General features: G+C 35.1%; 5 protein-coding genes across 8 annotated transcripts; 1 reads left to right on the forward strand and 4 right to left on the reverse strand.

Annotated features, from left to right (window-relative positions):
* LOC107645017 (patatin-like protein 6) lies at positions 584 to 7407 on the reverse strand. Of its 3 annotated transcripts, XM_016349016.2 has the most exons (4): positions 7241 to 7407; positions 5962 to 7144; positions 4447 to 4754; positions 584 to 3340 (listed from the first exon to the last, which is right to left on the reverse strand). In XM_016349016.2, exons 2-3 carry the CDS (start codon positions 7045 to 7047, stop codon positions 4485 to 4487), a joined length of 1356 nt encoding a protein of 451 aa, XP_016204502.1. In that variant the 5' UTR covers positions 7048 to 7144; positions 7241 to 7407; the 3' UTR covers positions 584 to 3340; positions 4447 to 4484. The 3 variants fall into 3 exon arrangements, with proteins under 3 accessions (XP_016204502.1, XP_020959054.1, XP_020959056.1); XM_021103395.1 differs by lacking the exon at positions 7241 to 7407 and having other exon boundaries at positions 4459 to 4754; positions 5962 to 7212; XM_021103397.1 differs by lacking the exons at positions 584 to 3340; positions 7241 to 7407 and having other exon boundaries at positions 4642 to 4767; positions 5962 to 7218.
* LOC107645016 (tyrosine-specific transport protein-like) lies at positions 8218 to 11085 on the forward strand. Of its 2 annotated transcripts, none has more exons than XR_002347687.1 (8): positions 8218 to 8390; positions 8468 to 8699; positions 8923 to 9313; positions 9497 to 9634; positions 9725 to 9884; positions 9976 to 10123; positions 10218 to 10348; positions 10584 to 10723. XR_002347687.1 is itself a non-coding variant. In XM_016349014.2 (8 exons), the coding sequence occupies exons 1-8, from the start codon at positions 8245 to 8247 to the stop codon at positions 10776 to 10778; spliced, it is 1527 nt and encodes a 508-aa protein (XP_016204500.1). In that variant the 5' UTR covers positions 8220 to 8244; the 3' UTR covers positions 10779 to 11085. The 2 variants fall into 2 exon arrangements, 1 of the variants encoding a protein (XP_016204500.1); XM_016349014.2 differs by having other exon boundaries at positions 8220 to 8390; positions 10232 to 10348; positions 10584 to 11085.
* Positions 11121 to 12263, reverse strand: LOC110262706 (skin secretory protein xP2-like). The gene has a single exon (XM_021103399.1). It carries the CDS (start codon positions 11841 to 11843, stop codon positions 11307 to 11309), a length of 537 nt encoding a protein of 178 aa, XP_020959058.1. The 5' UTR covers positions 11844 to 12263; the 3' UTR covers positions 11121 to 11306.
* Positions 12290 to 18829, reverse strand: LOC107641583. The gene is made up of 5 exons (XM_021103398.1): positions 18160 to 18829; positions 13247 to 17316; positions 13030 to 13156; positions 12801 to 12902; positions 12290 to 12700 (listed from the first exon to the last, which is right to left on the reverse strand). The coding sequence occupies exons 2-5, from the start codon at positions 15874 to 15876 to the stop codon at positions 12626 to 12628; spliced, it is 2934 nt and encodes a 977-aa protein (XP_020959057.1). The 5' UTR covers positions 15877 to 17316; positions 18160 to 18829; the 3' UTR covers positions 12290 to 12625.
* LOC107645020 (aquaporin PIP2-1) lies at positions 19290 to 22881 on the reverse strand (the record flags this gene model as incomplete). Its single annotated transcript, XM_016349018.2, is given in 4 exon segments — positions 19290 to 19777; positions 19948 to 20088; positions 22080 to 22375; positions 22567 to 22881. Coding segments are annotated over 4 exon segments (864 nt in total). The 3' UTR covers positions 19290 to 19657.

The raw sequence follows: 27629 nt of genomic DNA on the forward strand, positions 1-27629 counted from the left end.
TCTTGTAAAAACAAATTACCTCTTCTTTTTTTTAATCCTGTAGTCATGTCATGCTTGTCTACAATAGCATAAAAAGAAGCAATAATGTCATCATATGATACATTGTATTTAGTACGCATTACATATTTAAAGATAAAACCCACAATTTTGTATGATGAGAAGTTAATTAGTCACATGGTAAATGCCAGTTTTGACTTCATTCAAATTACTGCTTCTTCTAATAGGAATAATTTAAACAAGTTGGCAATTGAAGGCATATTTTATTTCTCAGTGATATAAACATAACATTTCCATAAGTTTATATGTTATACATATACATATTGTTCATTAAGATGCATGATTCCTTAATAATTTTAGTTAGCATGTTTATTGAGAGAATTACATTGAAATATATGAAAATAATCGATAGAGTCAACCTACAAAGAATATTTACCTTCCTTACCTTAATATTAACATTATTGAATATAGTTGATAGCCTTAGGAGTTATTTTTGATAGTCTTAAAAATATGGGTATGGAAGCTGTTATTCTATTAGAAATTATTGTCCAGGTCTAATCAAATCATCTTTGAACAATATAAACTAAAGCAGATCATGCTTTCTAGATTCATCTCAATGTTATGTATAAAAGGGCGAAAAAGAGTCAAATAAACTTATGATTTTTGACTTAAATGTGAAAATTTTTGGGAGACGACATACTTAAATTTTATAATTAGATTAAGTGATTAATTAATCAAATTGTGAATGGAATAAAAATACGAGAATGTCTAGGGCCAGCACTTTTATTAAATTTTAGCCAGTATTTAACAAAAAAAACAAAGTGAGTAATCCCACACCCTTGGATGAAATTTCGCACCATTAAAATCACCAATGATAATTAATTGATGGCTACCAATCACAAAATTTACTAGCCCCTATTACTCCTCTAAAAAAAAATATATATATAAGCCAAAGTAGTAAACTAGACTTAACTCAACTCACTCCTACTCTTAATCCTTTTATATTAAATTCTTCACGCTATGATATTTTGCATGCTGGAGTCCCTTCATACCCTGTTCATTCATTCTTTGTCATGCAAAAATGTTCAGCATTAAAATTATGTTTCCGGCATATAACCTAATTCACTTTTCATGGCAACTTTTATGGAGTATATGGAAACATATCATATGAGATCAACATATGATATAAAATAGAACCGATTATAATAAAAATCTAGTTAGGAATTGGACCATTTTTTTTATACAATATTTGAGGCAACAACATAACCAAGTAATTTAATTTGGCATGTAGGAATGTATCTTTAATTCTTTATTTACGTTGAATTATTAAATAATAAATATCCATAATTAAAAAGATAAAAAACATTGTCAATAACGGTATTTGTATATCAAACATTTCAGACACTGATCATATAAATTTGTTATTAATTAATTTTGAATTTAAATTATCTTTTAATTAAGAATAAAGAGAATGGATAGTAGACGACAATGGATTGTAGCGATGGTGAATGGATTATATATATATAAAGCTTATCCGTAAGCGAAACTACAATATTATTTAGGTAATTAATATATACCTAAACGAATTCATTTTTCGAACTTATTATCATTGTTGTTATATGTCACTATTTTGTTATAATTTTAATTTGTTTGATTTAATTAGGTCAACATGTTGAGTATTTTAGATTGTCAGGGGCCTATGAACATCCTAATCTTATTAAGAACGATAATAGGGGGATAGATAGATGACTCACTCATGGGGCCATAGATAGAAAAGATGCCTAAATGTCAAAGGGATATTTATATATAATCCAATCATGCATTTTGTTTAAGAAAGGATAATTTAGTTCCATATATATAAAGTTTGGCCATATATACATCCATTGATGAAGATCAAAACAGTGATTTGTATCTAAAGGATGAGGAATGTGGTGTTTGTGCCTTTGTTGGCAATAACAAACAAATAATAAAGCTACTTAATAATAATACAAAGTAAAGATCTATAGTGGGTTGTGAGACATTTATCTACCAAAAAGATTGCATAGCCCTAATAAACAAGACAAGATTAAAGGATCACATCCCACTAATAATATCTTTAAAACTAATAATCAAGAAAAACAAAATTAGGGAAAAATGTAAAAATTTCTTGTTAATTTACTTTGGTTAATTAAGATATTCAGACAAGAATAACTGAAATTAATTTTCTTGATCTGTATTGGAACAACATAATTAATGTGCGTGTGAAACATGTGCATGGGAGTTGAAGAGGTTTCCTCGCCCTCACGCACAAACCAGAGGGAGCTTCATCCATTAAGATCTAAGGAGTTTAGGTCCTACATGAAAATGTAATCATAGATGTTTGACAAATAGAATGCATGTGAGGTGGCAAGAGCTGGTGTCGCCACTGCCATGCATCCTAACCACGTTACTTATTATTAGTGACAAAGAATTGAAGGAGATTATCACACAAGTAATTAAGATAGATGGAAGGTTGTGAAGAAAGTACAACACATAAACATAGTACCTTTAACCTTTTTCCGTTTATATTTTGAGAGGCACTTCAATATATCTTGCTTATCGGTTTTATTGCATGGAGAAAAATTGTATTTTTTTTATGGTAGATTATTAATAACAAATGATTGAACATGTGAAAGTGATGAAGTGAAAACGCATATATATACTAGTCAACAAGACAAGGATTTGATTCCTAGCTTGCTACCTTACATTTCGGCTACTAGGGTGTTTCATTAGCCAGTCACTAGATTAGGTGATTAGCACACAAATTAAGGGTACATGATGCATAAAGAACTGTTTTTCCTCTCTCTACTTTTAAAGACTTACTGAGTATCATATAATATAATTTGGATAGTATATATGATATGAAATGTTTAAATCCCATTGTAAAACAATTGTACCAAAAGTCCAAAATAATGGCAGCTTTATAAGAAGCTGAATAGCAATTTTAATACAATTCAAAAGATATATTACAAGAGTATGTTTGATAAATGAATTTCAAGGCATGATAATTTTCACCTCATTTGTTTCCTTCAACTAAATATGCCCTAAAGTGGAATGGACCTCTATTCTGATTTTTGAAAATGAGAAAGAAAAAAAAAAGTATAAACAACGTATTCATGTTTGATCCTAAAAATGCTTCAAAATATGAATATACTATACACTTCTGACTTAGAAATGTGATGTGGGCACCTCAACTATATGTACCTTGATGAGCAAAGTATTCACAGACATTTTCCACCCTTTTAGCACTCAACTCCCTAACTTGTATTTTCTTCTACTTTTACCCTTACTCCTGCTTTCTAGTTTTTGCTTCCTATGTTTTCCCCTGCAAAACAGGTAGAACTTGATATCAAAACATTTTGCATGTGAAATAAATAACAAGGACTTTGAAGAACAATGAAGATATTTATTAAAAGAACAAAACAATGCTTTTTACTGTGTGGGATCGACACAATTTGTGGCTTATAATTTGTTCTGCTTCACAAATAAGGACAACGGGACAACAAAGAGAGACCAGAGCAAAACTATTCACGACCTTAAAGGAACGAAAGAAAAATTTTGGAATTTGAGAAAGTGTGGAGCTTTCTGTTCTTTAGTCAAATGAGCAGTGACTCACCTTATTTTTTTCTGGGCCAAATAAAGTAAATAAGAAAATTTTGTTTGGTCTATTCATTTTAACATGCCCAAGTGAATATCCACTGACTAAATTCAACTCAGAATTCTATATCTTGCAAATCGCTTTGTGAAAATCAGCACAAGTTTTTATTCAGCAAAGACTGATATATGATACAACAAAAAATTACTCCTGAAGAGATGCTGTTAAATTATGAACATTTAATTCTGTGAACTACCACTGCACGTGGCTTGAATAATAGCAGACAGATTACCAATGGAAATGGTCATTGTAATGTTCAAAAGGGTCCAATATTTTGTCAGGTTTGGCTGTAAGTGATACTGATATGCAGCTCATCATATACCCAAAGGAGGAAACAAGACAGGCCACAAAATAATTCAATTGGAATAGGACCTAAACTTGGTGTCTTGATGAATATAAAAAAAATTCAATCCAACGATCTAAATGGGCAGATGAATTTAATGTCTTACCATGGTGGCAAAAAAGAATGAACTGCTGATCACTCATCAACCCTACCATAATTTTTTAACTTGTATCAATGCATTATTACATCAGAAGAACCTTTTCAGGACCACGGATGTACCCCACCACTGTCATCTCATTGTTAACTTTTTATCACTAGCCTCTTCAATTTTGACATGAATTACCCCATGCCCAAGACTACAATGTTGTTCCATAGCATCAAATTAAACAGCAAGGTTCTAATACTTTATCTATATTACATAGTTCAAGATTTTGATTATCAAACAACAATTTACTGATTTAGAATAGCCTTATCAACAAGGAAGCAAAATTACCTTTTTCTTTACCTTGGTACTGAACACAGTTTAGAACTCTAGGCATTCTTTGGGTTAATTTGCTTGAGTGCAACAGTGGGAGCTATTCTGCTGCTTCTCCTCTGATGTTCCAGAACAAGTTCTCCGGCAAACCAGTCAAGTTTCTCGGAATTACTCTGCTCTGATATTCTCTTTCCTCCAAGGAGCACTGACTCTACATTCTTTTGCTTCAACATCTCCTCAGCCATCTCAGTTAATATTTTTACATTGGCGGAATTTGTATCTATATCCAAGTTGGGTACACTTAGTCCAATACTTGATCCATTTGCCTGTTCATAAGAACTGTTTAGAACATTTTTTTAATTTAACATGTAATAGTAAATATTCTTAAAGGAGAGATGGTGTCATTAAAGTGGTGTTCATTTTAGTAAGGGTCTAGAACTTAGAAGTTGTTTGCTATATGCACAATGAGCTCTATAAAGAGCAAAAGGGCAAAAACAATTGAAGGATTAGATGCACACACATAATTAAACAGAAATAAAAAGCCAAAATTTCAAGTGATGATAGCTGCTTAGAACCAACTTGAATAGGATTTTTCAGTCAAGGCCTTCTTAAAGGACTCTCCTTGAAGCATTTAATGCTTTTGCTATAAAAAATACCACCCTTTGGTCCTACAACTTCAAATGTGCATTCATGATTCATCCCATTTCATCAGAGGGACTAGGCACATTTCATTGCATGAAGACCAAGCTTTCCCTATTATTGATACATTCTTATAGGACAAAATGTATTGGAGATTACCAGCAATAGATATCCCCTTTACTCACAAGAAGTACAAATCCAGCTATCCAAACCTGATCCTATCAACTTGCAACATACAGACGAGGCAAAAATCATTTACCGAGACCCCATTCTCCTGACATTCATCTGGTGTGAAATTGACTCAATTTAATGCCCTTTTTAACGTTTACGAAATTAACACGAGTTAGGTAACTCAAAAATGAACCAGTTAGTCCAAAACTTAAGGGCAAATAGCAGTTTTGCTGTTGACATTCTGAACAAAGAAACAAAATCCAACAATTCTCCACCACAGCACCACACAAGAAGACAACCGACCTTTCAACGGGAAACACAGAAAACATCTCATTTCCTGAGCCAACCAAAAACAATATGCCACCGTTCCTCCCAAAAATCATGTGCACCACCAACACTCATTATGTTAACCCAAAGAGAGGGGGATAAAATTATAAAAAACTAAATAAATAGATAAACTCTTCTCATTTCAACCATAGTATATTCTCATGATTATGAAATGAACAAAATTGATTCAACCGTGCATCACTATACCATAAACATCCCTAACATAATAATCACCTTGTTTGCACAGAATTAAGTCATTTCAAGCAAAACAAACATGTCAAATTGTAATCTAGCAAAGACTTGAGGCTTGGTTAAAAATTAAAATGGTAGTCTAAACTCTAAAGTGAATAATAACTAGTGTTTGCATTCGAAATAAGTGTAAAACAGTTTTACTACCTGTATTCGAACATAGTTGGAGGTGCAGCCAGCATTAGCGAAAGCCATGCCGACAGCCTGGTCAACGAGGTCAGCGGAGCCATCACCGGAGATTCGAGCTATGGGCCGAGCCCAGTCCTTGGGCTTCCAACGCTTGACCTGGTCGTAGCCATACTCCATCAGCTCCAAAACCTGACCCGTTCCGAGAGACAGCACCAATATGTCCTCCACACCTCTAACCATTGGGAACTCCTGCTTGTTATGGATCACGTGCGTAATTGCCGCCCCGGTAGGGTTCACCGTCGCTAAACTGCCGTCCACCCCAAGGCACCCGGTCCGACCGTCCAACGACCTCATTTTAACCGGATCGAACCGCCCTGGTTCAGCTGATGTGGCCATGCAAACCTCCCAGAGCCGAAAGTCGAAGCTGTCGCTCTCAAGCGCGTCAGCGCGTGAGAACAAGAACGCCGCCGTACTGGACAAATCGTAGCACGGTATGAGAACCGGTTTAAGCGTGTCCTTCAGCGTCAGGCTTCGACCGTTCGAAACAAACGCTTCCTTTAGAGTTTTTTCCAATCCGGCAGTGGCAGGTCCGGTCGAACCGGAAGTGAAACTCCGCCGGAAAAACATACGGGCGCCGGAAGAGCTCGGACGATAGAACCTCCTCCCTCGCTCCGCCAGCAGTTTCCACGTGTCGTCAGCGTGGAAAATCGGCCGCTGATGATCCTCTGTGGCGGAGAGCATCGCGGCGAATATGCCTCCGACGCCGGAGCCAGCTACGACGTCGAAATAATCGGCGATTCTGGCGTCAACGTTGCCAGATTTCTTCTTGAGCGCGTTCTCTAGATAAGCCAGAGCTTTGCCGGCGAGGATTCCACGCATGGCTCCGCCACCGTCGATGGCGAGGATGCATACTTTGCCACGCTGACTCCGAAGCAGACGTTCAGGATCGGAATTTGTTGGACTAGCGAGTTGCTTCGGTAAACAGAGCTTAGGTTCGTTGTAACCGAAAAGGAACTTTGTCTCGAGAATCGAGAAGATTTCATAGCTGAGTTTATCAGTGTCGATGCTCGGCTCTTCCATATCGGCAAGATTATTAGAATCCATTTCTTCACAGAATCAACGAAATAGTTTTAATTAGTTTTTCTTGAGCTGAACCTTCAAGCTACGGTTACCTTGTGTGTTGCATGGGATTGGATTCAATCTAACAAAAAAACGAAGAGAAAGAAAAATAGAATTGTCAACAAGTTTGAAAGTGATGAATGTATGTTGAATTAAGCAGAGATACAAACATACATACCTTTCTTTGACGCCTCGCTCAGTTGCGGCGTTTTTGTTTGTTCAAACTTTCAAACTTAAAATTCCAAGTGTTGTGTTATGTCATAATCCACGTTTTTAATATTATAGTGTATGTATCATCCTATCACGATCGTCTGGTTGTTTTAAATTAGTTTTAGCTGAGATCAAGTACACCTTTGGTTAGCTATACCCGTCTTTGTACAAAAACCATAACTACATAATTATAGATTAAATTCTTACAAATAACTAACATCCTACGCAACCAATAAACCAACCAGCACATAAAAACAAAACACGAAATTGCCATATCACCAATGGATTATTAGTTGGACAAGATCATGGATAAGTGACGTGGTCATTATCCAAAATGTTGTCCCAATAATGTATAGTGTAATAAACTTAAATACTATTTTAATTTGGTCAACATACGCTATTCTTTGTTTTCACGCCTTTTATTATTATGTTATCATTATTATTTGAGTCATGATTTACACACCTAATAAATAAACTATGAGGAATGCTAGGGACAGCAACTTTTGTGATTTGTAGCCATTAAATAGCCATCAATGATGGTTTTAATGGTGTGTGATTGGTGTGAGATTTCATCCAATGACTCACTTTTCTTTGCTGGTTACATGCTGGCCAGAATTTAACAAAGTTGCTGCTCCTAGACTTTTCCATAAACTATTACTAGTAACTTACTTTCGCATCCAACATTGGGCCTTCTTACCAAAAAGCCCATTGGGCCTATATATGTGGCTTTGGGTATTCATAAGTTCCAAATCTAATTTTTAAGGCCTTGAAGCCCAAGGAATTATCTTCACATGAAATACAAAACATATATTGTTTGTGTGGGCTTTGTCCTTTGGATCAAGCCCGGACCCCAAAAAAACGTGTGTTTTTGTAGGCTTGTAACATGGTGGGGACCATTTTCCAAGATATTTGGAGATCCGTTCACAGAACAAGCAATTGATTAATGTTAACCATGTGTCACTTTGTCCACTCATGGATTCACAATGCATTACTCATTTTCGCTCTTCATCATACTTACATCTCAAAATTCAGAGACATGCAGAAGCAAATTCATCATGGGCAGCAACAAATCCACCAAGGAAAACAAGAACAACAAATATTAGCTTCAAAACAAGCAAGTATGACATGTTTCACAACAATTCTCAAACTTATATTCTCTTAAGTTCCCTCATATGTCTTGAATTCCTGCAAGCAGTAGCTATGGGACCTGTTTGTGCTACTTCCTCAAGCCACAACAGCAAAAGCCATCAGTGAGTTGCAGCAAGAAGGGTTCTTATGCTAGAAAGGCAGAGAAATGCTGCACTCAGTTAAGCAATTTTGCTGAGAAGACCAATAAGAAGGGTAGTGTTGCGGGTGCAGTAGCTCTAATCATTGGTACTAGCATTGGTTCTGGGATTCTTGTACTTCCACAGAAAGCCTCTCCTGCTGTACAATACTCACTCTTCTCAAATAAACTCTCAATTTTAGTCTGTATAACTTTAAGCTTAGATCAAATTAGTTTATGGTATTTATAATTTACCATTTATGGATACTGTATACATATGTGAATAAAAGTGAAATATTTGTGTATCTTAGTGTAATGTGTTAATTATCAATCAAATTAGTTCTTACACATAAAATATATTGTGCCATACACATATATAATTGCAGGGATTTATTCCAAGTTCTATATCAGTGATTCTATGTTGGGTTTTTCTCCTCATTGAAGCACTTTTGCTAGTTGAAATCAATGTGGCTCTGATGAGAAACAAAGAAAAGGAAGAGGAAGACAATGAGTTGGAGGCGATTTCTATCAGAACCATGGCACAAGAAACACTAGGAGTTTGGGGTGGATCATTAGCAACTATTGCTTATGTTTTCTTGGCATATAGTTCCATGGTTGCCTATTGTTCCAAGTCTGGGGAGATCCTCTTCAAATTGATGAATATCCCAGCACCAGTTTCTGGTTGTCTATTTGCCTCGCTCTTCGCAATGCTCGTCTGCTTTGGAGGAACTCGTGCCACAGATCAAGTGAACCAATATCTAACTGCTTCCATGATTGGTACATAAACATTTGAACTATGCCTGCTTGTGAATTGTGATTTGTTATTAACATCCTTCAAAAACTTTGGAAGAGCCATTTCTTTTCTTACTTTCATTTATTGGCATTGTGTAAACATGACCAAAGATCACCAAATGTTGTGTTATTCTGTCAGTGTGACACACATTAGATTCTTGTTAGCAGGTTTATTATTGGCTATTGAGGTGGTAGCTGTTCTGTTTGGGGGATGGTCAGGAGTAGGGGGCAACAATGATTGGACAAAAGTTCCACCAACCATTCCTGTAATTATTTTTTCCCTTGTGTATCATGATATAACACCAGGTAAGAATCGGAAAATTTTTATCTGGCTTTATTATTCTCCCTAAGTACTCTTGCATGAGATCAGTAACTGTTTTTTTCAAATCCTTACAGTTCTTTGTGCTTATTTGGAAGGCGATCTTACCCGCATAAGAGCTTCAGTTATTCTTGGTAGTCTTGTTCCACTGGTGACATTGCTTGTCTGGGATGCAGTTGCACTTGGTTTAGCAGCTGAAGCTGAACAAGTAATTGATCCGGTTGAGGTGTTATACAGGTAATTCAGCTTCTGCAGAATAATTTGGAGTACTGAGGAATTTAGAAATGGAAGTTGGATAACTAAAAGTTCATAAATGTCAATGGCTTAGGGTGAGATGGAGTGGTGTTCCACTTATGGTTGGAGCATTCTCTCTTTTAGCTCTAGGCACATCTCTTATTGGCACCCTCCTGGCCTTCTCAGAGTTCTTTAAGGAGCAACTGAAAAGCTTATCTTGGCATTCCACTTCAGCACAAAAGGTAATTTTTTACATATATGTAATGTAACTAGAACATTTTGATCAGAGAATAAAAACTATGTGACATGATCACAATCGTTATAACTGATGAACAGAGCTGGTTGGGCAGGGAAATTGGTGGGGAAGGAATAAGGTGAATCTCACAGCTGTCACAATGGTAGTTGCACCTTCTTTGTTTGTCTCAACAACATTTCCAGATGCATTCTCTGCGGCCACAGATATTGCTGTAAGTTGAGGAAGAGGGTATTCTATCTTTAATGGGGCATTGGGAATTAGTTTGTCTTTAATATATATTCATTGAGATGGTCTGGTTCTTAAGCATTGTTGGATCAAGTGCTTATTATTAGACCAAAAGATATAGCTTAACCTTTATGCAATAGTTTAAGTATACTAGAGTCATTTACATATAAGAGACTTCAATTCTGCATTTTTGTGACTGTTGATGCTTGATTCTGAATTAGGGGGGCTACTGCATGTCAGTGCTCTATGGAGTTCTTCCACCCGCAATGGCATGGGCAATGGACAAGGGTGAATCCAAACATTCTGGGGAAAGGGAGTTGTCAAATGCTAGGCCTGCACTTATTGTGGTTGGACTATTTGCATGTGGCATTGTGGTGGAGCAAATTATTCATGATTTACTAGCATTGCACCTATAATATATTTCTTGGTTTCTTATGAGAGGGACTGAAGTAGGTTCTACAAAGCACTCCCTCCTGCTTTGGCAACTGAACTATGCTGGATGATTTGAAGGAAAGAGGAGATATGTCATGGTGCTGATAGTTTGTGAAAGCACTGTTGAAGGAATATAGAACTTGCTCATTACATTCAACTCTGCATGATTGAACTATGCTGGATGATTTTGAATTTCTTTAGGATGTATACAATATGCTTCTCAATCTGTAATCTGTTCATAAATATCCATTTTTCTTCTATTTTGAATACTAAGGTGCCTTGAAAATTTTATATATTGTGAATTTTATAATGGACAAAAAGTTATTTTCGTACTTTTATACTGCATACTTTCAGATTCTCAATCTAAAGAACAAAGTTAAAACTGATTATCCATAATGTCCATGCAACTCTGAACAAGGCTTCTACCTCAGTTCTTATTAAACCATTAAAAAAAAAATGACCTTACATAAAAAAAAAGAATAACAGAAGAACCAAGATATATACTAGCCAATTCAAAGATTGAAGTCCTGTGCTGCATTGCTATATCGGCTTCTTCTGATATTGCTTTGGCGCTTTTTGTAAACCAACCCTCCAAATCCTATCAGAGCTGCTCCCAACAGCACTCCTATTACTATTCCTGCCTTTTGTCCACCACTCAGACCAGATGAGCCTCCTCCACCCCCTGGACTTGCAGGTGCTGGCACTGGTGTAGTGTGAGCAGGAGGAGCTGGTGCTGGAGATGATTTAGGTGTTGGTGCTGGAGCTTTTGGTGTTGGTGCTGGAGATATAGGTGCAGGTGCTGATGCCGGACCTTCAGGTGTTGCTGCTGGAGATACGGGTGCAGGTGCTGATGCTGGGCCTTCAGGTGCAGGTGCTGAGGCCGGGCCTTCAGGTGCTGGTGCCGGACCTTGTGGTGCTTGTGCTGGTCCTTCAGGTGCAGGTGCAGATCCTGGTGACATAAGCTGAGCCTCCAAAGAGTTCATCAAATTTGTTGACACTAGATATAGTACTAGGAGACTTACCCAGCTACTTCTCATTATTCTTGCCATGGTGTTTGTTCTTACACTATATGCAAGGCATGACCAGCATTTAAAGGCATCAAGCTTTTTCAACTTCAAGATGGAGAAAATTTCTATGCTTATTAGAATCTACTCTTTGTCCTCCTCATCCAAACATTGTTTTTGACGTCTTTCATGGTACAACATTTCCAAAGTTTTTGGCACAGGTCCTTGGATGTTTCTGAAGATTAAGAGGGACAGAAGCATGCAATTTTTAGAAATTCCAATGGTAAACACAATGTGCTACTATTATATTAGTGTCAACAATTGAAATCTGCAAATTGCAGTGGCCTATGATTCAATTATGAATATCTCGAGACGGTTGAACATAACTGTATTAGTTGACAGCTTGAAACAGATAGTTTAAAAGTCTTGGTAGACTTTTCATACTCTTATGTTGATCTTCTTTGACCAAATTATTATATTGATTTTTTTTTTTCAAAGGGTCTTGTAACTTTCTTTTGTTGCATTCCTTTGTAATCTTAAGATCATTTCTTGTATATTCCGCTACAATTTGTTGGATTCTCTATTCAAAGAAAGGTCACTTAAACTGCAGTAATTAATTCCACTATTGGGGAGACCCTCACTTGTATCATAAAGTGTTTTATACAACTTTTAATTCTATTCATAAATGGTATTATGATACAATGTTATCTTAATGATTATACACTTTTATCACTGTTGCAAAACAAAATATAAAGTACAATCACTTTTTCAGTTACTTTCTATAGCGAGCACAATACATTGGTACTCATTGTTAAAGTCACTATTCTCTAGTTTACACTTGCAAGTGTCTGAGATGCTCCTCTTATCAGTTCTGCTTTTATTAGTTCCAAAATGTTAGAGACCTGTTGAACATTAGAACAATTGAATCAGAAAAGATACATGTGAACTAAGAATATGATATGATTTTAACTGGGAAATCAAATAGAAGAGGAATTTCATTACCTCAAAGTACTGCTGCAAAGTTGGTGCATGCAGAGCAAGTGTTACATATATCTGCTCAAGTAATGTTAGCAGTTCTTCCACTTGATCACCAAGAAGATCAACCTGTATTTCAGAATTTAAACTTCATTTTGACCATTTTCAATAATGTTATAACTGTGAGTGCTTACTGTTTATTTAGCTAACTAATTATTAATACAGAACATAAAGAGTGTGAGATTGTGATATATACCTCAGCTTCAGCATCTTGGAGATTCTGGCACCTTCTGATGAAGGCCTTTTGGTAAAGCAATTGTTTGTTTCTCAAGCTATCAACTAACTCAATAACCGAATCTAAACAACACTTCATCTTTTCCAATCTATAAGCATATTTTTGGGAAAGTATAAGAGGAAGCATGAGATTGGTACATGTTTGTTATGCATATAAAAAACATTGGAATTCGAAATACCTCACAGTCATCATCTGTAAGTTTTGGCTTACCATCACCTCAAATTCCGGAAATGTTCGTGAAAGATTCAAGAGGGGCAAGAAAACTGAAGAAGCAGGATGCAGATACTCTTCTTCAATAGATGACGTGTGATGATGAAAGCTTTCTGAGTTGCTTAGTCTGTGGCCTAAGTTGCTGCCTAACTCCCTTAGAAGTGCCTTGCTTATACCTAATTGTTGCAAGACATTTTCTACCTTGCTATTTAGTGAAAAGAAAGTTCTTTCCTCCCCAGTTATCAAATCTTCAAATATTTCATGCTCATGTAGGTCACCATATTCAGAACCCAAGTCCAGTTGTTTGCTGTGTTCATTGATCTCCGATTGTGCACATAGCAGCAGAGTCTCTCCAGCTTCAAAACATCTAAGTAGAGACTCTAGCAATACAATGGTCATGTTCTCTTCTCCTTGTGTTGCCAGAACTTGATTTAGCATCACAGTAGGATAATTATCTCCACTTATGTTGTAATGACCTTGTGATTTGACTTCCATGGATAACAGAATAGCATCAATTAGTGTCTCAACCATTATGAATTGGTGTATCTGCTCCCTTATCAAGTTCTCCATGTAGTAGTTTTCTGCCTCATTCTTCCACTCCTTAAGCATGGCTTTGAAGACAACCATGCTAACATCTTCCTTCAGAATACTTTCTGTAATTATAAATTGTAACTGATCTACAAGACTGGTGTTGTTATCACTTTTCTCTCTTGAAGCATAACTGGCTATATCTGCGAAACTTTTCATCGTTTCTGCAGAAACAATCCAATATATTTCTTCTCTTACTGTGCTGTCAACATTACAGCCTTCCATTACTGTGTTGAATTCCTCACAAGTTTTCCTAAACATAAGCGAGCATATATCCTCCCTTATGGTGCATTCTATTTCATCCTCTTGGTTACTACACGTCGAACGTTGTACTTGTACACCATATTCCTCAGCTTTACCACACTGGCACTTGGTTAAGGCAAATTCTGGATTAGAACTGATATCCTTAGCTACCTCAGAGAAGAGAACCCGAATTATATCATCACTAATCTTCCTTTCAATGATATTTTCTTCGGTATATTCATTCCACTGATTAATTAAGTAGCATTTAAAAACACTCTCCTGTATTAGCATCTCAATGACAGAACTATATGATATACTATTAAATTCTTCCACCATACCTTTACCTACAGAACCATGAATGCCTTGTGCTTTTGACCTTGCCATTGTGTTATATCTCTTTTCTGTTGTTAACAACTGTCCTTTTTCTGCATTGAATACTCCAATTTCATTCTCCCAGGTGCTTTCCCAGTGATCAGTATCCTTGTTAACTATATCAGTCTCATATATTTCGGATAACCTCCTCCGTGGAAGCGTTTTGCTTTCACGAAAAGATTCACTCATCTCATCATTCCTATCTGTAAGATTATCCAATCTTTCTATAACGGCACGGATTCTTTCTTTGAGGCGTTCCCTTCTTATTTTGGAGGATGAGGCCTTCTTGTCTTGTGCAAGTCCAAGCTTACTCAGTTTCATTTCTTCTTTCGTTCTGCGAATAATAGACTCATGACTCTTTATCAGTTTAGCAACAATGTTACTCCCATCTTCATTCTCTTCCACTTTTGGTGGCTTTGCCTCATCCACCTTCTTAGGAGACCTTGGCTTTTCAAAACATCCTTCGTCCTGGGAAGCCTTGGTTGGCGAAGAAAGCGCCGAGCAGTCAGAATCCTCAGCACATGTTTCATTCAAATTGGCAAGTTCATACTGCAGACATGTAACCTCATTCATCATTTGTGGCCAATAATGCTCCTGCCAATGTTTCAGAACCTGATCCTCTTTCTTCCTCTCTTTTGCATCAGCATTCTCTTGAAACTCCCTCAAGAAACTTCTAATCAAAATAGACATAACATCTTTTTCAATTGCCAACTTCCATTGCCTCTCCTTTGGCCTCATCTCACACAAGACAAGAGCACTCTGCATCTTGGTAAAAGCAAGATCCATAGTCTGCTTTAGTATTCCAATGTCTGAACCCATCTCTTCGATCTTTTTCCTGTCGATGCCACGCTGTGATGCCTCACCTGACTTGCCATGTTTTGTTTCAACTCTTTGTTTCATGTTTTGGATATGTTGATCCATACAAGTCCTTAATTCTTGGACATCACCCTTACTATGCTTGTTTCTTGTTGTTTGATCATTCTCATAAGTTGGACTTGTAGCTGTCCCAGTTCCAGGGCCGGAAGACGGAGACATTGGCCCTCTTTCTTTAAGCTCTGTCAACTCTCTGTCCTTCTCTGATATGGCCAATTCAGATTCCTCGAGGCGACCTTGGAGGCGATCTTTGATTTCTCTTAGCTCTTCAAGTACTTCTTCATGATTGCTTTCTAGAGACTTGTTTTCTGTCCCAGCTTTAACAATGTTGAGGCATCCTTCAAGCTGCATCACTGCCAATTCATAGAACTTTGATATCTCATTCAAGCGTTCGATGACTCCGGTTTTCGTCTTCATCCTTTCTTGAGCTTTGTTCATGCCGTATTGCACAATCCACATCATGGTGGAGTCTGCCAATGATACGTCATATCTGCCTTCAATGTGTCCAACAATCTCATCCATTTCTTCAAGAACATGCACACCATAAGGCACTTGTAAACTGTAATCAACAAAGAAAACAGTGCATAAACTGCAAAATAGATCTGAAATCCCCAACTGACCCTTTCAACAGCATTGCATAGTTATTACCATGTCTCTAGCCATGCTTTAAGGAGCTTCCACTGCGTGTTAAGTAATTATCATGTTAAATAATGACCACATAAGGTTACCAAAGCATTTTATGTTATTTCTCACATTTTCTTTTCATTATTCTTAGCTAATTTTTAATTACATTTTCACAATAAATATCATTAGCCTGTGAATCATGAGGTTAATATCTGTGACTATGTCTATAAATAGGAGATTCGGTTATTTTTGTAAAAGAAGAAGAGTCCTTATTCCTTAATATTTCGAATTCCATATAGAATCTTTATCAAGATCACGAACATATAAAATAACGGTGTAATTACATCCAATGATATTTCTCTCATTATATACATACGTGAGTACATTTGATTCCTGCAACACATATTGGGAGTTGAAACCGTTTTGGCCCTTGAAATTTTCGATCGGCCTCAATTTCCACCCCCAAATTTATAGTTACCCAATTAACACCCCCAAATATTGGATTGTGCCCCACGCTTGCCCCCGTAGCTATCTAGATCTTATGTGACACGTTAAATTGACAGAGTGTGTATCCACGTGACACCCACCTTGCTAGAATGGATGTGTGATAAGTGAATGATGTGACAAAAGTTGAATGAACTCAATTTGCAACCCTCTTTTCCCAATATGTTCAAGACTTTGCTAGAGAAATTGAATTCATTCAACTTTTGCCACGTCATTCACTCATCACACATCCATTCTGACAAGTTGGGTGCTACGTGAATACACACTTTGTCAACTTAACGTGCCACATCAGATCTCCGTTAATGGAGATAGCTACAGGGGACAAACCTGGAATACAATCTAATATTTGAGGATGTTAATTGGGTAACTATAAATTTGGGGGTCGAAATTGGAGCCGGTCGAAAATTTCAGGGACCAAAATGGATTTCAACTCCACATATTGGCGTTTAGTAGGCATCAATGGTTTATATAATTACTAAAAGAACATTAGTTGTTTTCTTATCACTAATTTAAGCAAGTTGTTAAAACCCGAGGGAATGCCTCAAGCATAATGCGAGAAGTTGTAAAAGATTAAAAAATAAAAAAAAAAGATTAAAAAATAAAAACAAAACAAAAATCAAATAGATCACTTGCTACAACAACGACAAAAACTTATCCCATTATTTACAAATTTGTCACACCACAATTATGTATTTAGTACACTGTATAGTGTATGGTATGATGTAATCTGAATATTACAAGAAAACCGACAAGACGCTTCAAGAATTTGGTCCCTGTACTTTGAACAAATAGAAGGCCAGCAAGGAGTAACTGCTTATTTCTCTTCAACGCATGCTTCAAAATCAAGTCAAAAGAAAACAAATCACAATTTAGATTAGAAAGGACGTGCAAATTAAGTGCAAGTTCAGTGCGCTTAAGATTAATCATATTAAAACTCAAATGATCATTGTGGAATTTCTGAGCTCTAAGGAGATGAAGAGAGATTCCTCAAGAGGTTGATTAGTGATGAATCACACCTTTTACACACACATATATATATATATATATATATATATATATATATATATATATATATATATATATATATATATATATATATATATATATATATATATATGTGTGTGTAAAAGGTGTGATTCATCACTAATCAACCTCTTGAGGAATCTCTCTTCATCTCCTTAGAGCTCAGAAATTCCACAATGATCATTTGAGTTTTAATATGATTAATCTTAAGCGCACTGAACTTGCACTTAATTTGCACGTCCTTTCTAATCTAAATTGTGATTTGTTTTCTTTTGACTTGATTTTGAAGCATGCGTTGAAGAGAAATAAGCAGTTACTCCTTGCTGGCCTTCTATTTGTTCAAAGTACAGGGACCAAATTCTTGAAGCGTCTTGTCGGTTTTCTTGTAATATAAGAAACTAACTACAACTGAATAACAAATTCTGCCAGCTGTCACTAACTGATTCTATTTCTAACTAACCTGCATAACTAATTACAGCTTAGCTACTTCACTCAGAGGAAAAACACAAGATTACAATTCAAAAATCAACTGTGTTAAAGAAGTAAAAATTAGATCTAACTTCTAAATAATTTAATGATATCATATACGAGCAATTAAATTGAAAATAGGGCCAAAAGAAAGAAAGGTGAGGGTTAGATTAGAGAGGTAGATACCACCGCAGCAGAAGCAACAGTAGCAGCAAGAGAGGAGCAAGATGAGGTCTTGGCACATGGAAGCAAAGGAAACGCCGTCGTTTTGGGATGCTGAGTCACCGTCCACCTCCACCTGCACCTGCTGCTGATTCTCATCATCCAAAAGCTTCTGCTTCTGCTTCTGCTGCTGTTTCTGTTGTTGCATTCTGTGGTGGTTCCATTCGAGCCTCTTTATGTATGAGAGCTTGAAGGAATCTCTCAGATTCTTCGATGGCCATAGATGCATCTCTTTTTCTCTTTTTTCAGATCCTTTCTTAGCTCAAGATATGCTTTATGCTATCGCAATTGACAAGTGTGAAATTATTTTTCCATTTTATTCATAATTCTTCTAATTAAATACTGGTCCTTTTACGATTTTACCCCTTCTGTTTCTCGATTTGGATTTTGTACTTTGGTTTTGGGCCAAACACTAAAAGAAACTCGTTTTTGTAGAAAGGATCAAAGCCCAAAGGAAAAACGTTATGGGCTCTTTTACATATTTTTATTTTGGGGCCAGATATTCCTACAATGACACTATTTGTACAAAGTTTCTGTTGGTACAACCAAAAAGTAAATTTCTTCGGGCACCAATCAATTTGGATTGGTTAAGTTTAAATAAGTGTCGAAAATTTTTTTCCATTGGCCAGCGGCAAACCCTTAAATGGAGCTCAGTACCGCGACGGATTAGTCCTTGACCTGCTGGGTTGGGGGATACCGTGGGAAACCAAAAAAAAAAAAAAAGTGTCGAAAATTTAAATTTTGTCTTATACATGCACCAACTATTATTTTAGTATATTGAATTTTCTTCTGAGTCAAACTCCTTTTTCTTTATTTAAACTCATTTTTCACTTCCCTTCCAAGTTTGAATTATGTGCTATCACTGTACACTAGCCAAAATAAAAAGCAACATACAAGGATCATGAAACTTGGAAAATCATGACTTAGGAATAATGTTTGTGTCTAATCAGTGATCACTAAATACTAATCTATGCAGCATTGAAACTTGAGCTAATTAAAAGTACTACTTCATTAGATATGCCGTTAATTTAATAATTAGTTGGCATATAAAAGGTGGGATTCATTTATAAATAATGTTACAAATCAGCAGCAAGTAAACCTTGATTTTTCTTAAAATATTCTTTCATTAACATAGAATAGAGTACAAGGAAAATAACCAAGAAAAGAAAACAACACACAGAGTAAAGTGTTTGTGCAAAGACAAAAGGGATTTTACAAAAGACTCCCTTAATTGTCTTGAAAAGAGACTTGAATCTACAATGATCCACCATCTTCAAACCCCCACCCTACACCCTGTGTTATCCTTGAAGAGAATGCAGTTGAGAAAGTTCAAAGAAACCTTGGACCATGCAATGGAACAAGCACAACCACTTCACATTATTTTACATTAGCAAGTAGCAACCATCATCATCATCATCAACTCAATAATCTTGTTTAACTTGCACTAATTAAGATTAGCTCATTAGACATTGGGATTGCTCCTGAATGATCCAAGAGCCTTAACTGCACCTGCCCTCAAGATGAATTGGTGGTAGAAGGCTGCAATGGCTGCCCCAATGAATGGTCCTACCCAAAAGATCCACTAAACAAGAGCACAAGGAATTACATGTCAGCCAACAAAATATGCAACCAATGTTTTACTTAAAAGAATATTCCCTCCGGCCACGAATAACTGTCTGTCTGTTCAAAGATTCGACAGTTGTCCGTGGCCAAAGGAAATAAAATACTTTGGCAAAAGAAAAGGTTACTAACATGGTCATCCCAGGGCTTGTCTTTGTTGAAGATAACAGCAGCTCCAAAACTCCTTGCAGGGTTAATGCCAGTTCCAGTGACTGGGATGGTGGCCAAGTGAACCATGAACACAGCAAATCCAATTGGAAGTGGAGCCAGAACCTGAATAGTACACAAATGCAACATAATAATTAATAAGAAACCTTTGATCACATTGAATTAAAGCCACAAAAAAAGAAGAAAGAACTGTGGATACATGAGAATCTAAGGTTAATTGAGGAGCCAAAAGCTGATAATGACAAATGTGGATGATGATGGCTGGAAATTCCCATTAGATTTTGCAATATTGAGAAAATGACATATTAAACATCATTGTCACAATTATAGAGGTGAGCACGGATCGATTTAGTTCAGGTTTATGGTAAAATTAGAACCGAACCGATCAAAATGTAATTGGTTCGATTTGGTTTGGATTTGCATTTTTTTGTACATGTACTCGAACCAAACCAAACCGATTAAGAACGGATTGGTTCGGTTTGGGTAATTGGGTACCCAATGACTTTGAAATTCATAAAAAAAAAAATCAAATTTTTATCTTAAAAATTCAACAAGTACAATAAACATGTAACATCAATAGAAATAATCCAAACATGTTAAACACCAAATACATTAAAAACTAAACTCATTAAAATCCAAACATATTAATAATGAATAATCATTGTCTAATGGAAAAACCATATATATTTTTTTATTTTTTTTATTTAATTAATATATGATCGGGTTCGCGAGTTGGTTCGGGTTCCCCACCTCCAAAACCGATACCCGAACCAATCACTAACAAAAGTCGTCGGTTTGGTTCGGGTTGGACCCAATTACCCGTTGATTTCAGAACCAATTTAATTGGTTCGATTCGGATTTGGACGGATAATCGGGTACCCGCTACCCATGCTCACCCCTACACAATTATTTATGATGGCTTTAATTTTAGTCCTTGAACACAGTCACACGCAATGGTTAAGAAAAGATATGTTATGCTTTCAAGTCCCTAAGATTTAAAAAAGCAAAGCCTTAGAAATGTTAACCAAAGTAGAATCCACTTTTCTCAAGAGAGGAATAAAATTAGATGAGATTCAATTGTTGAATGTGACAAGTCATGAAAAATCAACCACCACCACAAAATTTATAGATGTTTAGTGGGTCTGTTTTCCTCAATCATGCTACCATTTCACTTCACTAAAATCATAATGCATCCGGTAATTTTGGTGAAAGAAAGAAAGGAATGGATTCAATAGGAAATTACTTATATGCCATCTGAAAAAGGTTGCCAACTTTCTTGTATTGAAAACTATCAATTAATAAACTAGTAGAAAGCAAGGAAAGGCAAGCTTAATAACAAGGAATAAAAGGAAAAAAAAAAACCATTAACAGTTAATAGTGCCAAACCAACCTAATTTGTTTCTTTAGGATGAAGTCTCTAGAGAAAAAGTGGTGGAAAGAAATGATAGTTTCCAATCTCAAAAAGGAATCTAATTGGGTAAGAACTGATTTAATTATGAAGGATGGACCCTCTACTATTTCATATCATATGATGTATACAATATATTATAAATAAAACAAATAATGTTGATCAAATATAAATCTGCTAGCACTACTATTAGTATTTAATAATTATATATGTTGACTATGCCCAAAACTTTGCACAATAACGGAAATGGCATGATAACATGAGCTGTACATCATCATTTCATACAGAAAAATAATGAGTGACACTTTGGCAGCATGTACAAAATTATAGAAAAGGAATGGCTAAGTTTTCAAATAATTGTGGCTAACTGAACTGGGAAGATTAAATTGGTAGAAGATTAGCAACAAATAAGTGAGATTATCAGTATTTCATGGAAATAATACTTGATTTAGTCTCTAAAATTTAAGGTCAGAATTAAATTGACTCCTAAATTTCAATGATATTATCCTCAACTAGCTAAATCTACAGAAGCACAAGATATATTTGATATTTCCTTACCAATAACCAATTTGTAATAATTTATTGTAAACAAACTACAAGGGCTGAGTAAATCCATGCTTGACAAAAATATGGCAAAAACAGAACACAGAAGACTAATAATAAGTGAATGAATAAGTGAAATTCTTACCGGAACATGAGAATCTCTGGCGCTCCTCTTAGGGTCAGTGGCAGAGAAGACAGTGTAGACCAAAACAAAGGTTCCAATGATCTCAGCACCCAAACCAGTGCCAGTGCTGTAACCATCATTGAGTGAATTAGCACCACCACCATACCTGGTGTAGAGAGATTTCTGGAAGGCCTTGACCAAGCCAACTCCACAGATAGCACCTAAGCACTGAGCCACCATGTACAATATGGCTCTGATCAGAGACACCTTCCTTGCCAAGAACAACCCAAATGTCACAGCTGGGTTAATGTGACCCCCTGATAGAAAAAATCAAAACTTTTAGAGCAATAAAAACAGAACAGAACAGAACAGAACAGAACAGAACAACATCCTCTGTTTTGAGACTAAGAAAAGCCTTTACTAGGAAAAGATTCATAGCTAAATGGGTGTAAAATTAAAGATTAAAAAAAGAAACTTTGCCTCAAAAGAAAAAGGAAGAAAGAAGAACCTGAGATTCCAGCAGTGCAGTAAACAAGGATGAAGATCATGCCACCAAAGGCCCAAGCGATGCCAAGAATGCCAACGCCGCCGCAGACATCACCGTTGGCGGTGGTGTCAGTCTGGCTCTTGTAGCCAATGACAGTGAGAACAGTTATGTAGAGAAAGAGGAGGGTGGCTATGAACTCAGCAATCAAGGCTCTGTAGAAGGACCACTTAGTTAGCTCCTCAGCATCAATGAGTGGTGCTGGTGGAGGGTCTTGGTAGTCCTTTCCTGAGAAGGATCCACGCTCAGCAACCTCAACGTCCTTCACCATTACTTCAACTTGAACAAAGGGAGGATAGAAGAGAATAGAAGAAGAGAAAGGATGTTGTTGTTGTTGTTGTGGAAAAGGGTGAGAAGAGAGAAGAGAGGAGGGGGGTATATATGGTGGTGTAGGAGCGTGCTTACTACTTACTACAAATCGCAAAACACACAGATTAATAATACGTTCATGTATGATCAAGCATTGAAGCTACTCCGTTAATACGGTGGAAATTCAGGTGCAGTCGACATTACGTGAAGTTGATAGTTGAGAGTTGTTACATAAATATTTAGTCAAATCAGTTAAACCATCTAATGACTCTCACCTATCAACTTCACGTGGTGGAAACTCAGGTGCAGTCGACTTCATATGAAGTTGATAGTTGAGAGTTCGTTAGATAAAAATTTAGTCAAATCAGTAATCATCTAAGTATCTAACGACTCTCAGCTATCAACTTCAGGACTGCACCTAAATTTCCATACTTATAAGTATTTTAGGACTTTCTCATTTTTATTTAATTTGTTTGTACTTTTATTTAAAAGAAAAAAAATTGTTTGTTTTGTCATTATTTACCCTGTTAGATTCTAGAATATTCTATATTGCATGGTTTTTGGCTTATATGAGTTATGTTATATCCCTTCCATTCACGGGATTATATTCACTTTTGCCAAGTTGTTCATTATTTTCAATCGAAAATGTTTGGTAACCAAAGAAAATCAGTCAAAAACAGTCGTAATTTGTTTTATTTAATATTTATTAATTATTATAATAATTAATTAATACTAAATAAGGCAAATTCTGATTTTTTTTTTGTCTACTTAGCATTATTCTGTTCAATTTTACACCTTTTAGATTTTTAATTCTTCGAGTTTATTTTTTTAATGCCATTTTTGGATATTGCTAAAAATTGCCGTAAAGTTTTATGCATGGATAGAACTTATTTTTCATGGAAATTATAAACCACAGTAATGCACTTAGCTATTACAGTAATGTTGTTTTTATTAGTTATCACATAAAGTTGAAGCCTCTAAAACGTTCACAGATTTATTTAAAATAAATAAAATCAAGCACAAAAATGATGGATATTTTCAGTAATAATAGTTCCAGTTCCGTGGAGCCATGGAGAATTGGAAATTACTCTTTTGCCCAGCATTATATTATTGAACACTTCATGAATCTATTGGATTTCTCTCAACACCTTTTATATTCTTCAATAATTTTCACTACTACTCTACTTGCTTCCCCATTAGTTGTCTTTAATTCTCATTTATTTTTGGCTAAGTAACAAAACAGGTGGATTTGTGACTCACAGGGAATACCTAGTTAAGCAATTAAAAATTGTATTCAAATCAAAGTTCATTGAGTATGATTCACGTAAATTATTACCAACAAAATACTAAAGGCTACAAGGTTATCTTATCTTATTATGGGGGCAAAAAAAAAATCCTTCCAAATAAGGCTTGGCAACAAATTATACGGAGTACAGAGCAAAATTACTATGTTGATATCTTAATTTACTTTTATAAAAAAAAATTATTTTCTGGTAAAAAAAAATGCTTCTTTTTTAACCTAATAATATTAAAGAACTCAAAATAAAACAAAATATAGCGGAAGTTCCGAATCTAAGGCTACTTGGCGTTCCAATTCCGTTCCCACAATGCATTTTTTGGACCGAAAAAGCGGAACTGCTTTCGCTTCTCAAAAGATCTTATGATCTTAGGAATACGAATTCCCATAAATTGTGACGTATCGTCATTGTCATAAGCATATATTTTTTTTAAATTATCCGAAACCCAAGATATGTTTTCAGATACAGCTATACAATTACAATTCGTCTTTGCTCAATGGATACAAAATAATCTTCTTCTGTCCGAAAAAATTTTTCATCAAAATAATGAGTCACCGTTGATATCTAACACATCTGAGAAAAATATTAAAAGAGAAAAATATTTCGGAGATAAACCTCTTTCCATGCAATAGTAAAAAATTCTTGACGATATCGCGCTAGGACAATCGGTTCCTCCCGAAATTTCTACTAAAAATTTAAAATAAACTTAATTAGATTCTGAAAATATTTTCCAAGGACAGTAGTGAGGTGACTAACTTTATCATATGCTCACTATCAAGAAAACAAAAACCTTATCATATGGTCAAACTGGCAGCATCTGTCGTTACCTCATTTTTTTTATATCGTTAATATCATCCTGTTCAATTTTCATGCGTCCAATTTGAAAACGTGTTTCACCTTTCATATAGCTAGCTAATTAAACCAACAAGAACTAAAATAGATAGCCAGAAAAAATGAATGAAATTTGTCATATATTTTTTGTTCTTGAATGCCCATAATATAGAAGAGTACCCTTGCTATGCAGTTTAAATTGCATACATACTATTCGGTCCCCAAATCTAATCTAATGAAAAAGAATGTATATCTTTCTGGTTCATTCATGATTCCTGATTCAATGTTCGAGGACCACTTTCGCTTCCATAACCAGCAGACAATTTGTCTTTGACCACCCCCCTTACACACGTGTCGACTTTTCAATGGAGAAGTGATTACGTGTTCCATTTAGACTGGGAATGCCAGCTCTAGTTATAGACACACAGTGCTGCACTGCTGCATTATTATGCTAAGTGTGTATTTTAAAATAGACTATATTACGTGTATACCAAAATGAGCTATTAATATAAAATATATATTAAAATATAAATATATATTGAAAATAAATTAAATCACATATATATTTATACATAAATGTATTAATATTTAATTTTAGTGGCTAATTTTAGTATATAAATAATATTTTTGATATATATATATATATATATACTACGTATATATTAAAATTAATCATTAAAGTCAGTTATCAATATAAAATATGAAATGAGTATTATATAAAAGCATAGAATTCTATCATTAATATACAGATATACTATATAAAAATAGACGATACTAATTGATCTAAATTGATGCTAATGATTCTCTAATAACGTGTATATTAAAAGGTGAAAACTCAGGCGAAGTTGACTTCACGTGAAGTTGATATCTGAGAGCCGTTAGATGAAAATTTAGTCAAATCAGTCAAATCATCTAACGGCTTTCAGGTATCAACTTCACGTGAAGTCGACTGCATCTGAATTTCCACCATATTAAAATCAGCTATCAAAGTCAGTTATCAGTATAAAATACATGTGAGAATATAATACACATTGAAAATAAATTAAACCACACATGTATTTATATACAAATATATTAGTAATTGATTTTAGTAACTAATTTTAGTCTACAAATAATATTTTTGATATAATAAATTAATGAATTATAGTTCAAATAACATAGTCTTCTCATACTTATTTAAGAGGTAATAGATCCAAATTTTCCTAATTTTAATAAAAAAAAATAAAATAGAAAGGAAAAGTACACTTTGAAAAAATATGAAACGACTAAAGATGAGTACCGTAATTACTGACAAAAACATAGAGGATAGTACTAGTGAAATAAAAAAGTGGGGTTAGGCAGTAAAAAACAAAAGAGTAACTGTGCAAGTATTGAAGAATGTGTTTTGAAGTGTTGGACACGTGGTTGACCCTGGAATACACAGAAGCAGGTGCTGCAAAAGTTGTGGCTCCAAACGACTCGACGGTTTCGCCGTTTCACATTTTGGGCTTGTGGGACCCTCCTCTTTGTAGCTCCTTTTTTCTTATTGGATTTGGAGCCCAACAGCTACGAAACCAAACTACTCGTTATCTTCCACCTCATCACTATTAAAATATTAAGATATTACTTAAATTACTATAAGAAATTAATAAAAGTTAATAGTTTAAATTATTTGAAAAAATCAATTCACCGTCTTTCTCCAAAGTATTATTGACAATAGGACACCAATAATGATTCATTTGATAAGAGTAGGAGAGATAGAACAGAGCCATCATTAGAATTGTAGGAGTGCCGACTAAGCAAACATATTTTGTTATTTAATTATTTTTTGGAGTGGACAATATAAAGTTTTAAAAAAGTGTTTTCTATGAAGGAAGTTTATAACTAAAAAAATAATTAGAGGCTGAGAATTGGTATGATGATACTAACCCTTTAACTAAAGAACAATATCTTGCATGGTCTAGCTAGTTTTGGTTGGCTGGGTGAGGAGTTTGGCATATATTTATTTAGAGCACTATTAGTCATTTGGATTAACAATGATTAGCTTGCCAACCATATTCTTATCATTGGCATTAAAAATGTTGTATTATACAGAACTAAAAGATAAAAAAATAAATAAAAATCATGCAAGAGAATATAGTTAAGGAAGAGGAAAATAATTTTATAATTAAAGAGTAAAGTATCATTTTTGTTCCAATATTTGGGGTAAGTCCTATTTGTGTCTCGTTTAAATCGTCCTATTTGTATCCTTAACGTTTATAAAAGTGATTTAATGCTATCTTACTATCAATTATACTAACAAATCAGATTATATTTTTCAATTATTCTCACTTGGATGTATTCATTCTCAATTAAGTCTCATTTGGATGTGTTCGATTTTAATATTATATCCACTATTTGTGTTTAGATTCAATTATGTCGCTAGAAAAGTGAATTATATAAATGTTGTAGGAATTAGTTTCAACATTTAATGAGCTATTTTTTGGAATAGATCATCGATTCTATCCCAGACATTTGTTTTCTAATTTCAAGAAGAGATTTTTAAAACTCAAACTAAAGCGCTCATGATGTGTAATTAATGACAGAATAACATTGAATCACTTTTACAAA

The sequence above is a fragment of the Arachis ipaensis genome, chromosome B05, assembly GCF_000816755.2.
Source record: "Arachis ipaensis cultivar K30076 chromosome B05, Araip1.1, whole genome shotgun sequence".
Taxonomy (NCBI): domain Eukaryota; kingdom Viridiplantae; phylum Streptophyta; class Magnoliopsida; order Fabales; family Fabaceae; genus Arachis; species Arachis ipaensis.